Source organism: Benincasa hispida, chromosome 3 (genome assembly GCF_027475165.1).
Source record: "Benincasa hispida cultivar pf3 chromosome 3, pf3_genome.v1.1, whole genome shotgun sequence".
Classification (NCBI taxonomy): domain Eukaryota; kingdom Viridiplantae; phylum Streptophyta; class Magnoliopsida; order Cucurbitales; family Cucurbitaceae; genus Benincasa; species Benincasa hispida.
The window spans coordinates 65,605,941-65,624,278 of NC_143480.1; the positions used below are offsets into that span (position 1 = coordinate 65,605,941).

The following is an 18,338-nucleotide window of genomic DNA, read 5'->3' on the forward strand; positions in this document are numbered from 1 at the left end:
CAAATAAAATATCCAATGTACAAAGTCAAGTAGTGAAGAAAATATCATATATTATACATCACAAGCATTCGTACAAAATGTGTTTACAAACTACAGAACATGAGACTTTAGGGCATCATCCCCTACATGGACATATCGATAACTAATGACTAAATTTGTGATACCAACAGGGTTATTAATGTAAATAAGAAGCTAACGCCATTCAAAACATTACCATCCCCTTCTTGTTTTTCTCATTGTTACTGTTGTTTTTTTTAATTGATTATTATTGTTATTGTTATAAGCTTATAATATAAGTATGATTATTTTACATTTCTAGATAGCATTTAAATAGGTGCCATTCAATATGACCTGTAAGTTAAATTTAATCAATTGGTAACTAGTAACAGGTAACAGGAGAACGATCTCAGTGAAAAAACATAGGAAAAAAAAAAAATAGAACCACCCTTTTCTATTTAACAAAGGATGCCTAAGAAGTTACACTACCATAAACCACTTAATAAAAGTCATAAACAACTAAGCTATGACTACCATAACTGCAGAATAGTCATAGCAATCTAACACCGAATCTAATCCAAAATTTTAGAACAAATAGACATTTAATATAAGCGTCTTATAAATATTGCCTTGTACTTGTTATTAATGTTGTTATGAAGCCTCTTTTGTGTTAGATGCACCTTCTTCACTTGTCAACCTTCTTAAAACATGTCCAATGCAATCTTCCTATCTTCCTTCCAAATCCTTAAGAATCAAAATTTAGCCTTACACATCAAACTTGAACATAACAAAATGAAAAGCTTCACTCAAAGTCATTTCATTATTGCTCAAATGAGTTAGTTCCCAAATTTTAATTCGACTAGTTTCCAAAAGAACCTTACTCTAAAATAGTTTCGTATCCACTCGCAAAGGCTAAGAGACTATTTTGAAAAAAAAGAATCGCCTTGTCAAGAGAGAAGAAAAAAAAAGATAAGAAAACAAGTAACCTATCTTCTATATGGTTCAATCACCACAATATTGCTCCTTTCTCTTATATATCCTGTTCAAGTGAAAAAAAGTGTAACAACAATTAGTAACCTATCTACTATCGAGAAAATTTTGATCAGAATTGATCCTTATAGATTTAGCTAGTTTATCTAGTTGCAGTTTAACGCTCAAAGCATAAGAATATTATATTTTTCACAAAGAGACTTGAGTAAACAACAAAGTACCTTCTTGAGTGTGTTTTAGTAACTCACTTCTTTCCCAACCCCAGAAGAATAGCAATTGTAAGCATAACAAAATACCTTCTTGAACTGCGACATATGCATCCCATGTGTAGTAACACACCGATTCTCTCATGATTGTGTTCCATGCTTGATTATGACATCCCGTTCTTCCTCAAGTATATTGAAAAGTGTTAAAACAGTAACTATTAAAAGTGAAATCAACATTTTATCTTACTTTTATCTCTCAACAAAATTGTAAACATCCTATATATAAAGGATCTAAAAGAGAAAGTTAAAAAAAGGAGAGAAATCAATGAGTTAGAGGAATTTATTTGTAATATTTTTCCCTTTGTACTTCTCAAGAAATCTCAACTCTTCTCGTGGACGTAGTCACCTCTTGCCAAACCATGTTAAAATCTTGTTGTCTACTTCTCATCCCTTACCTTGCATGCATAAATTTGCATTATAAATCTTTTGATCTTTAAAAAAAAAAAATCGACATTGCTAAGCATTGAGAGCTCTCAACCTTTCTCTTCCTTCTTTGTACAAAATAATTTCATTTTTCCTCAGCATTCAAACACAAGATAGAATCACCAGCAAACAAATCAATTATGATCTCAACATCTTCTTTTCATTTAATAGGAAGATACGCACAATATTAATAATAAGAGGATGATAAAGCATCAATCTGAAAGAGGCCAAGGGAACTACTGAAAAGATGGAAGCCTAAAAAATAGTTTTAAAAAAATGAGTGGTGTTTGTATTTATGGTTTCTATGGAGCTACATTAATTCCTCCCATTAAAAGGAAAAAGTATCCCATGTAAAAATTTTATGGAAAGTGAACTCCCAAGAGATGATTGTAACTGTAGTCTCGAAAAAAAAAAAAAAAAAACTAGTAAAGAATTATAACAAAAAAAATGTTGTAAGTAAAGAATTGTAACAAAAAAATGTTGTGAGGTATGCTAGAAGCAAGATTAGAATAATAGAGTGATGAACTATTGTTTCTTCTACTTACAACCAATGTAAGAAAAATAGTTCAATGAACCAAGCACCCAAAGAGTAAATCAAACGAGCAGAGACAAAACAACAAAATCAAACGAGCAGAGAAAAAACAACAAACAGAACAACAATTTTTCACTCTATCAAACAAAGAAGGAAAAAAAACCCAACTTGCATTTAACTCTATCAAATTTTCACTCTATCAAACAACAAATAAAAAACCAAAACCCAAATTTTATTTAATAATCAAAGCCATACTAAACAAATTTCAGTTACAGAGTAATACAATACCTGGCAACAGAATCCAGTGATGGTAGACTATGACCACTACTAATAATAGGACTGTGACACCCATATTTTGCAAGCTCTGCAATGGCAATGGAGGCTTCCAAAATGTCACCGTACCACATTGGTCCGGTCTCTCGTCGTCAAGAAAGACTTGATTAGCATTTTCATGATTTGAATAAATATAGGTAACTTGGTGAACATCACAAGAGAAGTTTTTGGTCAAATTTAATCAAAATGAAGGTATTAGGCTCATGAACTAACTCTTTAAGTTCCTCCACACGATAAGTGCATCCTTAACCTTCCTACCAAATAGAGCATGTGAATTAGGTTATTATATGTACAAAAATCCGGACCACAAGACTTCAATGGCACATTTTGAGCTTATTACATGCTATTTTGAGCTTATTCAATGGCAATACTTGGCATATGCCTTCTTCAACCTCAGGCTTCAAATTGGGATAAGCTGTTTGACGTTATGGCATATTAAAAACCTATTTGCGAAATCAATAAAAAAGAAAACATAAAGTGTACGAAGCAAATAAACGACCTTTAAGCCTGAGCTATGCGTGCATCATCTCGTGAGCCAGGATAAATCCTGTCAATAACTTGAAAGAAGAAGTTACTTCACGATCCTTTTGAAGAACATAATACACATCAAAATGTGTACTTGGATACTTTGACAAGGAAACCATACCTAGGGAGGCCATATAAAACGAGAATAGCAGTAACTTCATATCGACGGATTAATCTATAAGGCTCTGTAAACATGTCGATTATATGATAGCCTGCGTCAATCCTTGGCCTCTTTGACATCTACAGATTTTGTTGAGAATATACTAACATACCACATTAAACAAATTAAATTTGTATAATTAGAAATAGAGAAATATCTAAGAGAGGGGAAATGTCATACGGTAGCAACAGTCTGCTCTTCTGATAAGTAGAATCCTTTAGTTTCTGGCAAGTGATGATGGCCCTGTTAACCACAAGCAAAAAGAAAAAGAAAGTAAAATGAGTTCTTGATAAGGACGACAATGACATGCATTACTTGACACAAACAAGGTCCATTAGCTCTTACATTTTTTTCTCCTTCCATGGCCCCATTAAGCGATTGCCTCTCAACCGACAACATAGGAACTTGTTGTTCCACTTTCATATTCAGACCCTCATAAAATTATTGAATTTCGAGGTATAGTGGTTGACATTCATGAGTATCCATGATTTCCGAGTCCAAACACTCTAAATAGAGCTTCCATCCATCATCAAGTAAAAGATAACTAGTGTCTCTTAGCTGCATCAATTAAAAAGTTAGTTCTGAGTCCAACTACAACCAACTGATGTGTGGAAAGCAATGATCAAACAACTGTTTCACATCGAGTTCAAACCAAGATGACGAGAGCCATTTTCCAAAGATATTGTTTCTTCCTAATATGTACATGTGACCGGTAGAAGGGGAGGGGGTAAACACAATGAGACAAAAATAATTTCGAAAAGTACCTTAATTCTTTCACAGCTACAACATCTCGGAGTTCAAGGACAATATTGTTGTGACGAGAAAGGATGCTTTCTATACTCTATGAGACCAGAAGAATTAGTAGGAATCTTTGCAGAAAGAAATTAAGGAGAAGATCAGAAATAGTTACATGATCGACAAATATGAAAGAGGCGACAAGACGCTTCATCTATCATTTTCGGTAACACATAAACCAATCATCATATATAATTTTTAAAACAATTATTAATAAGCATCTCAAACTGGTTTTGAGCACCTAACTGACAAAGGTAGTGGGTAATGAAGTAGATTTGAGGTATTCCAATCCGACTCATCTTTACGGATTGACATCTTTGGGACAGCATATCAGAGATGTTTAAGTTGCTTAAAATTCCTCCATAGAATCAAGTGAACTTATTATATTGAATATTACATCGAGCCATGATTTGGGATCCAAAAAAACATCATTTACTTTGATCATTTACACAGTTTTAAGAATCTGAGCTTAGTTTAATGTTTTTACATTTTGCTAAGTTTCGGAATAATCATAGATGAAATAGTAACTTAATTTGAAGCAATATGTAATGTCTATAAACGGTACATTTTCTAGCTCAAATGAACCATATTTCAATGACATAATTTTATGAAAGTATGGGCTATATACTTGTATCAAGGTGAACTAACAAGAGTAAAACGAAATTAAAACTAAAATTATATATTGTATCACGATAATCATATATATTTTAATAGAATTTTCTCCAACCTACAAAAAACAAAAAAGCAACAGATTTTTTTTTTTTTTTTTTTTTTTTTTTGATATTGATGTTAAACATTATAATCACAAATGTATATGTTATCTATAACTCTTTTGCCCAAGTGCTGCTAAGAGAAAGATCCAGGAGAAACAAACAAATAGCATCTCTTTAGAGAGATAAATTGACTAAACAGAAGATGAGAGGCTTACAAGGCAAGCTTGTTTCTTAAGAGTCTAGTTATAACTACTATTTTTATTTTTTAGCAGGATGTTAAGAACTAGAAATCAAAGTGTGATACCTTTTTGTTGAAATGTGGTTTTAGACAATAGAATACAAAACATTATATATCCATAAACAACTTTATTAGAACAAAATTGTTATTAAACTTGAGATTTTAGGATTACTTGCAAATGTTAAAGTTTTATACAAATAAGAACCAACTAATATGGATTTCAGGTTGAAAAGAAAAAAAAATTCAAACAAATCAACTTATATTCCATCGCCGAACTCCTCATTAATAATTTCCTTGATACTCTCGCCAAAATGCATAACTGCTTCGTTCAAATCACCACCCAAAAGCTTAATAATTTTAAGAAAATTGGATAATATATCAATACTCTAACAGATTATGCAAAATGAAAGCAAGAAAACAAAATAAGATCATCAAACGAGTTCCAAGTTTAAGGTCAGATTTCACAGACAGAGAAATTCCAATCGCATACTAAAAAATGGATAACGAACGAGCTAATCAATCGGAGAAAATAAAAGGGTAGGGGAGGGAACAATCTATGAAGCCAGTAAAATACTTAAATCGTAGTAGGTTTTGAGAATCTCAAAATGAATCAAACCAAAACCACAATTTCAAAAGTTGGGAAAATAAATGTAAAATAACAAGCGTAGAACAGAGTTTTGAGAATCTCAAACCAGATGGATGAACGCTGCTGGTTTGCAAGTTGCCGAACTTGACAAATCGGTGGTGGCTTGAAAGAGAAGACCTGGGGATAGAAGCTCGCCGGAGATAGATAGTCCATGACAACGGAGATAGAGAGGACGAGAGGATGCCGGAGATAGAGAGTTGACGATGGAGACCTGGGGGTTTCGCATTAGAAGGAGTCGACTATGGGGATAGAGAGTCGATGATGGAAAGAGTGAAAGTCTGAGGATGAAAGGAGTCGCGTTGGAAGGGTTTCGTGTGGGTTGTGGGTGAGTGGAAGTTTGAGAATGAAAGGAAAAAGAAAATTGGGGGGTGGGGGGGGGGGGGGAGAGAAAATTGGTTTTGTTTTTTCTTGAAGGCGGATCTTTAATGTTAGTTTAAAACTGACATTAAAGGTATACCTACAATGTCGGTTTTAAACGGACATTAAAGATCCGCTTTTTTTTAAAAACAAAACCTACATTATACATCCGGTTTCACTTTTTTCAACCGACATTAAAGCCCAAAATTCTTGTAGTGTATCTAGCTTTGTAAATCATGTCAATTGCTTTAGATTTGCGTTTGAGGATTTGAAGAGGTCATTGGATACCCTCCTCTTTCTTTTTCCAAGCCTCATGGTTGTCAAACACCCTTTCAACCTAGTTCTTCCTTTTTCTCGAGAGGCTTTAACATCAAACCATTTAGTGTTTTTATCACCCACTTCAGTCAATCTTCTCTAGACTAAAACCTTATCGTGCTTTTCTTCTTCTCCTAGATGATCTTTTAACTCTTGTTCAACTTTTCAAACACTGAAGAAATTCGACTTTTCCCAAGAGTAGAAAGCATCAGGAAAGTCAAAAAAATCGTTGGGAAAATCTTTTCCAACAAAATTTTGTCTGTCGACAAATTCGTGGGGAAAGCCTTGTCGGGAGAACCTTTCCCGACCTAAAAAATACACAATTGTCGAAAAAAAAAAGATTTCGCGATGAAACAAGAATGGAAGATTTCTTCGACGCCAAAACGAACCGTTGGCAAAATGTATTTCTCTCTATGGTGAAAAAAGATTTTCACTGTCGGGAGAAGTAGCTTCTGCCAATGATTTTTTTTTGTCGTTAGGAGAGGGTTACTAATCCCAATGATTAGTTAACGATTTGACCATCGAGAAAGATTGGTTTTCCTGATGGTTGCCTATTTTAGCGTTGGGCGAAGGCACCTTTTGCTTATGGTGACACATTTTAGCTTCGAAAAAAAGTAAAAAAAATCATGAGATCACACTTTTCCCGACAATTGTACCATTGGGATTATATATTTAGGCGTCGGGAACATCTTTTTTTTCTTTATTTACTAAATATTAATTTATTTTTTTTAACAAATTTCATACCTATTTGAATGTTACAAATCTCAAATAATTAGAATAAAAACTGATAAAATTAATTATATGTTTACAACATTAAATAATATCTACAAAACATTTTTGAATTTTGTAAAGTTGTCAAATAAACAACTACTAATAAGATTGTCTTAAACATTACATAATCTCCACAAATTCTTAACCCCTAAAATAACATTACATAATATCCACAAAATATAGAATGCAAAATACCTATAGAATAGACTTCTATAACCTAACTTAGCTCATCGAGAGATGCATCTTCAACATAAATCTTGAGATACCTACAAAATACAAGTTTAAATAATTTTAGTACTAAATATACCATATGGCATATACCAATATCAAAATGAATATAAAACTTCAAACTCAACTTAAGAACATTAACAAATTGAAATAAACCAACTCATATTTATACATTTCATTCTCAAACTCAATATAGAACTTAAAATCCAACTTAAACTTAAACATAATTATACATTTACCCCTATACCAACTTTAAACCCAACATAAGAACATTAACAAATATAAATGAACTTTATGCAATCTCCCCCTCACCCACTTTAACCTAATATCAAAATGAGCATATTCGACACATGAAATATAGAAAATGTCTTCTCTAACATATCAACATCAACAATTTTCTCTCCACATAACAACAATTTCAAACTGATTTTAAATAATGTGGAGTTGTAATCACTTATTGATTTGAAATCTTGTAGCCTCAAGTGCATCAACTCATAACGAGCTTTAGGAATAATAACTGTTTTTTTATGATCATACCTCTCTTTCAAAATTTTTTACAAGATATGAGAATCTTTTATTGTAAGATACTCTATTTTCAATCCCTTGTGGAGATGATGATGAAGGAAAATCATAGCTTTTGTTTTGTCCTAACTAGATATCGTATTTTCTTCTTTAATAGTCTCCCCAGGATTCATAGTATCCAGGTGGTTTTCGACATTAACTACCCATGACAAATAATTATTGTCGTTAATATCAAGGATGACAAATTCTAATTTTGTAAGATTTGTCATGATAACACTATCATAAAATATTGTACTTATATTAAAAATTTAATAGATATTGAATATGCTAAATAACATTAATTTTATTAATTATAACGAAGAGGGAAAAACCGATATACTTTTAGGACCTACGTTTAGCGGGAAAAATGATAGGAGCTCGTGCTGATAACATGTTTTGAATTTGAGGTGCACAATGAGAAGACAGATAGTAATAAAATATAATATTGAAATAAATATGATATAATAATAAAATAAATTAAACATAATATATAAATAAATAAAATAAAATAAATTAACAAAATATGAAATGAGAAAATTCTCAAAATTCTCCACTTTCTTCAATCTGTATGGAATTTGCCCAATGTGTATCTTTCAAAACCCACAAAAGGCCACTATTTATAGGCAATTTGGCAAGTAGGAGGTGGATTACATGGATACTAAGAATGAGTATTTATAAGATACATGGATAATACTTTGGAAAATGGGGGCATGACACATGGTTAATGGACACTAAGTATGAGCACCTATTTTCTATAATATTTATAATAAATTTCCTATAGAAAAAAAACAAATATTGAAAACTCAAACTAACTTTTCTAAGTACATTTTCATTGAAATCAAATTTAAATTTAACATGAAAAAAAAAAATTACAAAGAGGGGTAGGTTGAAACCAAACTTAAATTTATCATGAAAAAAAAAAAATAGAACGAGGGGTAGGTTAAAGCCAAACTTAAATTTAACATGAAAAAAAAAAATAGAACGAGGGGTAGGTTGAAGCCAAACATAAATTTAACATGAAAAAAAAAATAGAACGAGGGGTAGGTTGAAGCCAAACATAAATTTAACATGAAAAAAAAAAATTAGAACAAGAGGTAGGTTGAAAATTTATGAGTGCAATTGTAATCAACATCATCATAGTTCAGGGATGGTTTTTGCAGTTCTTTCATCTATATTATTTATTAATTTTTTTAATCTTGTTATATATTATGTCAGGGCAATTGTATGAATATCAAAATAGGATTTGATATTCGCAGACATGTCTTCACTTTTTCTTCTTTTGCATATCTAACAAAAACCAACCTAGCCCAAGGCATTAAAAAAATAAAAGTTTGAAATACATCTGTCGTTGATATATTCAATATCGAGTACATTTATTAAGTGATATGCCTTATGTTGAATATATATAGTATACTTCATTTTAATTACATTAGTTAATCAAACATTTGCTGTCTAATACACTCATGTCTTATATTTGATATACACTTGATATACTTAATACACTATTGATGTACACTTGATACATTTAGTACCCTTTTGCTACACTTGATACACTTCTAATGTACACTTGATAAACTTGGTATTCTTGATACACTTGGAATATATTGTTGATGCACTTGATATGTTTATTGTTGTTAGATATAATGCTAGTACCTTTAAGCGTTACTTAAAAAATCTATTGATTGATGTTTGAAACACTCATGTCTTAGGTCCAATATAACGTTGACACTTGAAATATCATGCTTATAAAATGAAACACACATATTTTACCTTAAAAAAAAGCTACTAATACAATGTCAATGGACGTTAGATATACTGCAGATATACTATAATATTGATTATTATTAGATATACCGTTGATACACGCATATGTTACTTCAAGCCATTACAAGAATTTTTGTCTTTGCCGACAATTTTTTTTGCCAATGCAACAAAAAATGTCAGTAGTGAAAAAACAGTGAAGTTTCACAATGGAAGCGGGATTGTCCCAATTTATTTTCCACAGAATCAAAATTTACAGAATAAAAAATATTTATGCATTATAGATTTTACAGCATGCCTGATCAAAAGGAAGAAGGAAAGAAAAACAAGCTTACCTTTGAAGAACAACTTCTTCACGTACTCCCTCGATCCGATCACAAACACTTCGACTGGATCTCGATCTCCAAAAATTGAAATCTCAAATGGCCATCACCCCAAGAGAACCTCCTATATTCTCCTTAAGGGATGAGAATAAGTAGGACTGATGGGCTCTGTTAAGATTTTGGGAAGAGGGAGAGAATTTTGAGAGAGGAAAAAGAAAACCTTTTTCTTCTCTGTGTTCTTAGGAGTAAATTTTAGAGAATTCATAGAGAGACCTTCGAAGAAGATGAAGGAGTCAAAAAAACTGAAATATCCCTTCAAGTTTCACGATGGTTAGACAGAAAAATTAGGGAAGGAGTTATTCATAACTCCTTCTATTAATTTATTTAAAATTAAATTAAATTAAATATATAAATATATACATATAATAATTAACTTATTATATGTATATATAATTATATGTTATATCAAATATAACACATAATCTATAGTTTTTATATTGTATCTATAAAATATAACCTATAGTTTTATTTCTCTCAATCATTCATGCTATTTAATATAAATCACATTTATACTAAATTTAATTATATGAATCTAAACTATATAATTAATATTTGAATCATATTCAAATATTTATTTCCTCTCAAATAAACTTTATATTATAATGTATCAAATACATCATATTAATTATATCATATATAATTAATTCCCTCAATTAATTTGAACAATTCAAATTAATCCAAAATTAATTCTCAATAATCCTTGTCAAGCTATAGAGGGGACCTTATGGACCTGTAGATTGAAGCTCCAGTGATACTTGGATAATTAACTAAACTTTTTAATTAAATTGCCAAACATCCATTAACTGCCGGTTACTCCACTAAAGATTGACAACTAAATTATTCATTGTATAGATATATATCTGTATCCATTGGATATAACAAGTCAACAGTGTGATGACCTTTTACAAATTGCTCGCAAGTACAACTGGACCAAAATTACCATTTTGCTCATGTAGTTACATCTAACTCTTTAAGTACCATTGATCCCTCTTATGAACAATAAGTGTGAAACCCGGATCTCAATTTCCCTACTCAAGCAGGTAATTAAGGGAATTAAGTAAGTGTAAGTTAAATCCTATGTTGAAGAGATGAAAATTTTCTACGTGTTGAATAGATTTTCCTTGAGTAGCCTTGAGTTAAGCCTTAACTAGTAAAAATCTGGCTAAGTGTGAAGTCAAAAGAAACCATGTGTGTGGTGTTAGGAAACATTAACGCATGAGATGAGGCTAAGTTTGTAGAGGTTAAAAGGAGTTAAGCATTGAAGCCAAGGACAACCATGCGTTGAGCTTGTGAGGTTTGGACGCATGTTGGCCAAAGTGTTGGCAAGAGGCATTGCCCAAAGGTTGCTCATGCATTGAAGCTGCATTAGCGAGAGCGAGAGAGCTAAACATTGAGCGCAAGGCACTTGGTGGACGATCGTGTAGCTACAAGTGGTGCTAAACGATGCGCTAGATGATAGCACTACACGATAGGCGATAACACTACATGATCAGTATAAGAACTAGACGATAGAGCTAAACGATGAGGTCGGGTGCTAGACGATGCGTTAGGTGCGGGCACTGGGTAATAGACGCAAGCGCTACATGATGAGCATGGCTACACGATAGGCAAAGTGCTAGATGATGGCATTGCATGATAGATGCAAACACTAGACGATGGCGCTACACGATAAGCGGACGCGCTAGACAATGGGCACGATGCGTTAGACGATAGCCGTCAACGCTACACGATGAGTGACAACGAGAGCTACATGATAAGCAGATGCACTAGACGATGGGCGTGATGCATTAGACGATAGGCATCAATGCTATACGATGAGAGTGACAGCGAGAGCTACACGATAGGTGCAGAAGCTATGCGATAGGCTATGCGTTAGACGATGAGCAACAATGAGATCGTTAACAGCAAAAGATACACGGTAGCGAAATCATTGAGAGCGAGAGATCACTAAACGATGGAGCTATGCGATGAAGTACAAGAGTTACACAATGGACTAGATGATGGGTCAAGAGTTTATACGGTGCTGAGGCTTGCGTTACGCAAGGCTGATGAATTCACCCGGATAAGTGGCTGAACTAAGAGAAGGTATAGCTTTAGTTAGTAGAAGCTGGACCAATAGAGTTTCATGCAAAGAAGATTTATGCATTAGGAAGACAAATCAAACTTCATGCAAGTAGGTGAGTGGCATGGAAGTAGGTGAATGGCAAGTAAGTAGGTGGTGGCAAAGCTTGGTGCAAACACTCCAAAAGTTGCTAAAGAAGAAGGTATCTTGCATTGAAAGCTTTGTGAGATGATGAGGATCAGTTCATTTGGCTTATAAATACCACCACAAGGTGACTCCTTAGTTCATAACACAAATTCTCTTTAAAAAATAGCAGGAAGAGTGTTGAGAGCAGTTCCAGAGGAAAACTAAGCGGTTCCAAGAGGAGGAGATTCTGTCAGACAGTGAAGTCTGGAAGTAGCATCAAATTAGGACGAGAAGTTCTCCTAGATTACTCGTGCGTCTTGAGTGATTTCAAAGCCACTTGAAAGCTCTGAGAGTCTAGTTTTCAAGGTAGGGCTGCTGAAGAAGAAGCTCCAAGGAATCAGGCTGAAGAGTAAGGAAAATACAGAAGGGTCGAGCTCTAGGGTAAGCTTGAGCCAATCTTGATGATTTGAGGATTCCAGCCAAACCACAAGAATTTATGAGCTAAGATTTTAAGGTAAGCTTCTTGAGAACTTTTACAACATGTTTGTAGAAGAAAATATCTCAAAATAAGGCATATAACTATGCGTAATCGGAGCTTAAAGTTGAATATGAAATTTAGGGTTCAAAAAGGAGCCCGAGGAAACCAAGGAACTTCTAGAGAGAAAGGTTCTGCGTTACCAAGATGAGGGGTAATTTCCTTTAAGTCTTAGGCATATATTTTAGAGTATAAGTATATGCTTATATTGTGAATGGGTAATTAGTATGAGAATGAGAATATGTGAACAGGATGGTTAAGGGCTCAATAGACCTTGTTCCTGAGCCCGAGATCAGAATCTCGCAAGATGGTTAGGGGACCGAGAGGTCTAGTTCCTGAGCCTGTAAGAGGAAACTCGTATGGGATGGTCAGAGGGTCGACAAGGCTAGCTTCTAAGCCCATAAATGAGGAGCTATGTGCACATAAGAGACATAGGAAACATAGCAAACACAAGAGAGTAAGCGTTTATGATTAATATCAGTTTAACTATCTACCGTGTGTGTATGTAGAGTTTGAGAACAAACTTGTTATGAGTAGTACCAGTTTAACTATCTACCATGCGTGTAGGTAGAGTTGAGATCAGACTCATTCAAGGTTGAGGTTTGAATGTAACCTCGTATTTATGATATGCTTGTATTATTTATGAGTTGAAATAGACTCTAAAAGTTGCTTACCACTCACTAAGCTTCTTAAAGCTCATTCTTTTCTTCCATGTTTTTCTTCCTAGTTAGTGAAAGGTGAGAAGTTCCACGGTGCTGTTAAGATCAAGGTCTGCCACAACCACAGTCACACTTCTGGGTTTAAGAGTTGTTGTTGTAAACTTTGTAGTTAAGCCTAAGAGTTGTATAAACGTTGTACTGTTTGTAATAAAATGAGCTTAATCAAACAGTTGTTGTTTACATCTTTGGCTTAAAGTTTATGAGAGTAAAGAGGTTCAGATGGGCAGTAGGTATCACAAAAGGGTAGTATATATGGTCCTTCACGCCTCCCCTCGGGCTCAGAAGGCGGGTTCGGGGTAGGGTGTAACAATAAGTCATAGTCCAAATATGACTAAATCCCTCTCGGGCCAAAAGAAGGTGTGGCTATATTGTTCAAGCCCCAGAATCAGCCTTTAAGGAAGCAATTTATCTTCTTACAATGACATTAGGAAAGAAGTGGATTCCGTCTTGTGTAGCTATGTTCCTAATTTCACAATTAGATGAATCCTCAAAATGGTAGGCATATTGAGTTGGTGATTTGACCACTCTCACCCTTATAATTAAAGGACCGCCTTCATAGGTAGGAGTTCACAACTCACTCAGGATTCAGGTCATGTCACCTATGGTCATCCTGGTGAAATGTAAGTCTCTATTATTAACGATGTTATATAATGAGACTAGTTATTTTATGGTCCAATCTTATACAAACTCTTTGTATAGGATACCCTCGCTCACATGTCTCTACATGGAATGATTAGGATCAGATTATTTGTAGCATTTTACAACACTTGTAACATCTACAAAGCGAGCCATATCCGTAATGTCACTTAGAGATGTCTATGGGGCGGGGCGGGGAGGGGGAAGCCCTCCCCATCCCCTTCCTCACCCTTTTATTCCATTTTCTACTCCTGCGAATTTCCCCACGGGGAATCCCCACCCTGCGTGAATTTAAATTAATTATATCACATATAATTAATTTTCTCAATTAATTTGAACAATTCAAATTAATCCAAAATTGATTCTCATTAAATCCCTATTGAGCTACAGATGCGACCTCATGGACCTGTAGTTTAAAGTTCCAATGGTACTTGAATAATTAATTAAACTTCTTTAATTAAATTATTTAACATCCATTAATTGTCGGACACTCCACTAAAGACTGACAACTGTACTCTTCGTACTATAGATATATTTCTGTGTCCATTGGATATAACCAGTCAACTAGGGTTGGCAATGGGGCCGTAGCAGGGCGGGGGGAGAGGGACTCCCCATCCTTGTCCCCGCGGGGGCATTTCTCCCCATCCCCATCAGGGAAACGGGTCCTCGCAAGGACCCATCCCCATTTTGTTTTATGTAAATATAAATATTTATAAATATATTAAATATTTGTAATTATAAATATATATATACATAATATAAATAAAAAATTTAATCAGGGACGGGGATGGGGGCAGGGATACCTTCCCCGTCCTCGCCCTGTCCTCGACCGGGGACCTTGTTAAGATCCCACTTTGACCCCCATCCTCGATCAAATCGGGGATTCCCCATTCTGATCGGGGCGAGGACCTCACCTCACCGGTATTTTTGCCGACCCTACAGTCAATAGTGTAATGACCCTTCACAAATTGCTCGTAAGCATAATTGGACCAAAATTATCGTTTTGCCCCTATAGTTACATGTAACTCTTTAAGTACCACTGATCTCTCTAATGAACAATAAGTCATAGTCCGAGTATGACCAAATCCCTCTCAGGCCAAGAGAGGGTGTGACCACATTATCAAAGCCCCTGAATCAGCCCTTAAGGGAGCAATTTATCTACTTACCCCGACATTAAGGAAGGAGTGAATTTTGTCTTGTTTAACTGTGTTCCCAACTCCCTAATCAGATGAATCCTCAAAATGGTAGGCTTAATGTGTCGGGATCCGACCACTCTTACCCATACAAATCAAAGGACCGCCTTCTTAGGCAGGAGTTCACAACTCATTCAGGATTCAAGTCAAGTCTCTATTATTAACGACGTTGTATAATGAGACTAGTCATTTTGTGGTCCGGTTTTATACAAAATCTTTGTATAGGATACCCCTGTTCACATGTCTTCACATGAATGATGAGAAGTAGATCATTTGTAGCACTTTACAACATTCGTAACATGTACAAAGTAGTTTGTATCCGTAGTGTCACAAGGATAAGGAACTAAGTTTTATCCATCTACTATAAACCGTTTAGGTTATCATTTAAACATGATCCACCTATATGTCTCTACATATATGTTTAAATTACGTAAAATAACCTAGGATCTTAGTTTATTGGATTGAGTGTATGCTCATAAAATAACAATTATTTATTAATAACAATTTGTTTATACATAGTTTACAAACTACGAGAATACAAGAGAGATTTAGGATACCAATCTCAACCGAGCTTGACTTATGAGCAATTTGTGAACAGTCACATACTATTGATTGGTTATATCCAATAGACACAAAAATATATTTGTAGTGCGAAGAGTGCAACTATCGGTCTTTAGTGGAGTGCCCAGTAGTTAATGGATGGTGGATAATGTGATTAAAGAGTTTAATCAATTATTCACGTATCGTTGGAGCTTCAAGCTACAGGTCCTTAAGGTCCTCTTGGTAGCTCAATGGATTTAGCTGAGAATCAGTTTTTGGGTTATTTGAAATGTTCAAATTAATAAGAGGGAATTTAATTATATATGATATGATTAAAGTAATTCAATTATATTTGATATAATTGACAAAATGTATTTGATACAGTATTGATTAATTGGAAGAATAAATATTTGAATATGATTCAAATATATTTTCTATGAATAAGATTCATAGTTTTTAAATTTAATATAAATATGATTTCTATTAAATGCCATAAAATAGAGAAAAAAAACTATGGTTTATATATTGTATATGATTGCAATATTAAAACTATAGGTTATAAATATAATATGTTAAGTTGGTTATCACATTTATTTATAATTATTAATTATTTGATAATTAAACTCTTTTTCTCTCTAACCACTCTTAGTGGGGAGTTATTTTATTTGATGGAAAAATGGAATAAAATAAAATTTGATTTTTATTATTCATAAGTTAAGTGTTACACGATTTGAGTGATTACTCGATTTCCTTGAGAGACTATACGATCGAGTAAGAAAGTCTTTGTGATCCTCTTCCTCCTCTAACTCCGAACTCCTTTCTAACCAAAATTAGCCAGATCCCGCTGATAACGGGCAGAAATGCACGTTATCATAATGCTAAGTTCTTAAACAATGCTGCCTTGCGTTGATAAAAGATGTTAGATTGCATCCAAAAAGCATCAATTTCATAATATTGCGGTCACATGCGTTCATCGCATAGAAACAGTTGATTTTTGTGTTTTTATTCAGAATATGCGTTGACGCAAGGTAGAAATTGAAATCATAAGAAATCATTGGTCGAGCGCAGCATTACCGCAAGGCTTTGCGGTGATTGTGTTCGAAAACATTTGCTCAAGAAAGATTACCGCAACTTGGTCGGCGCAACTTGGTGGGTACATCTGGGTGAAAGGCATAATTAATCGCGATGGGAGCTGATGACGGTCGAATCCGAATTAACCTGACAGTCGCTAACGATAACAAGTACATTCAACTTTTCAATGACAAATATTTGGCGCATCAGTTAGGGAATTAAAGTCATCCCATCTGAGCAATCATAAGAGAGAAGCCGCCTTCACCCGAAAGCTCTATAAATACCAAAGGCATTCTTCAGAAAAGAGGTTCCACCAGTTAACAAATTCACCAACTTAGGAGCTTTAGCCTTATCCATAGTTTTTTCCTTTTTATTTTAAGGCAAAGCAAGAGAAGAGTAAAGATACCGGAGATCGCTCAAGGCAACTCGAGAGAGAACCTTGAGGCATAGAAGCAGAGAGCGGGCCGACTCTCGCGAGAGCGAGATTATCTTTTAAACACGACTAGAAAAACAGTGTAAAAGCCTAGGCAGCAAGAGATTTCTACCAGGCTCTTTATTCTATCCTTGCATTGTTATTTTGTACTTCATCTTTATATTTATACAATGGAAGTTCTTATTCTACATCTGTTCACTCTCTTAGCACGCATGAGTAGCTAAACTTGTCGAATGGGTTGAGAATAACTAAGCTAACATGACCCAGGAAGTTCATTGCTTGCGATTATCTTATGTTATACTGTGCCAAATACCCCTTTAAAGCTACTCAAGAGAGAGTCTAAGAAAGAACCTAAGACTCGAGAGAGCTAGGTTAGAATCTAGACTCGAGAGAGCAAGATTAGAACTGCATAAACAAGAGATAGGGACATAGAAATAAGCTCTGTTTGTCAACCTGCATCGCATGCATCCTAGAGATGGGAATGATAATATGTGGTCGCCTTATTTGTGTATGTGTCATTTTGTCATCACATAAATAAGAATAGAGGCTTATGTGTAGGTCCTATAGACTTATTGCATATATCACATGCGTTCTAGCCTTAGAAGCTATGGTATTCACACCGAGAGGTGGTTTACTATTGTATGCATGTTGCATGATCGCATAGCATGAATGCATCCTAGGAAGTGTTAGCCGAAACTTTTCTCAAGTCGTTCACCACATACTCATTGCATCTTCCGTTTATTCAACTCTTTTCAAACTCTGCCACATTTGTTTATTTCTCATTACCGCAAACAACAACCTCAACAACTATTTATTTATTTGGTTACCGCAAAGTTTTCCTAAAAATTACCACCGCAACTTATTTTTCAAAGTTCCTGAGTTCGACCCTGGACTTACCAGGAAACTCAGTGGAGTTTAAACTTGGATTCCACTGAGAAAACTTGAGTGTTCAATGCAATTTCAACATCACATTTCATCCACAAATCCACATCATAAAATAACACATCACCCACCACTCCTTGATTCTTA

General features: G+C 34.3%; 1 protein-coding gene across 41 annotated transcripts; it reads right to left on the minus strand.

Moving 5' to 3' along the window:
• Window positions 1–790: 790 nt before the first annotated feature.
• Window positions 791–6,012, minus strand: LOC120073189 (protein DA1-related 1-like). Of its 41 annotated transcripts, none has more exons than XM_090312323.1 (10): window positions 5,665–5,981; window positions 3,991–4,067; window positions 3,572–3,784; window positions 3,407–3,469; window positions 3,188–3,306; window positions 3,041–3,088; window positions 2,882–2,956; window positions 2,497–2,795; window positions 1,209–1,372; window positions 791–1,036 (listed from the first exon to the last, which is right to left on the minus strand). In XM_090312323.1, exons 8-10 carry the CDS (start codon window positions 2,613–2,615, stop codon window positions 984–986), a joined length of 336 nt encoding a protein of 111 aa, XP_090168449.1. In that variant the 5' UTR covers window positions 2,616–2,795; window positions 2,882–2,956; window positions 3,041–3,088; window positions 3,188–3,306; window positions 3,407–3,469; window positions 3,572–3,784; window positions 3,991–4,067; window positions 5,665–5,981; the 3' UTR covers window positions 791–983. The 41 variants fall into 40 exon arrangements, 19 of the variants coding, with proteins under 19 accessions (XP_090168449.1, XP_090168452.1, XP_090168454.1 ...); XR_016528674.1 differs by having other exon boundaries at window positions 1,209–1,648; XR_016528693.1 differs by having other exon boundaries at window positions 1,284–1,648; window positions 3,188–3,329; window positions 5,665–5,978.
• Between the last annotated feature and the right edge of the window lie 12,326 nt (window positions 6,013–18,338).

Bases quoted from the DNA above. Each gene is read 5' to 3' on its own strand.
- LOC120073189 (XM_090312327.1), bottom strand. From the start codon at position 2,615: ATGTGGTACGGTGACATTTTGGAAGCCTCCATTGCCATTGCAGAGCTT. The intron at 1,373-2,496 runs GTATTGTATTAC...TACTTGAGGAAG, and splicing joins TCACTGGATTCTGTTGCCAG to AACGGGATGTCATAATCAAG. The intron at 1,037-1,208 runs GTACTTTGTTGT...TCACTTGAACAG, and splicing joins ACTAAAACACACTCAAGAAG to GATATATAAGAGAAAGGAGC.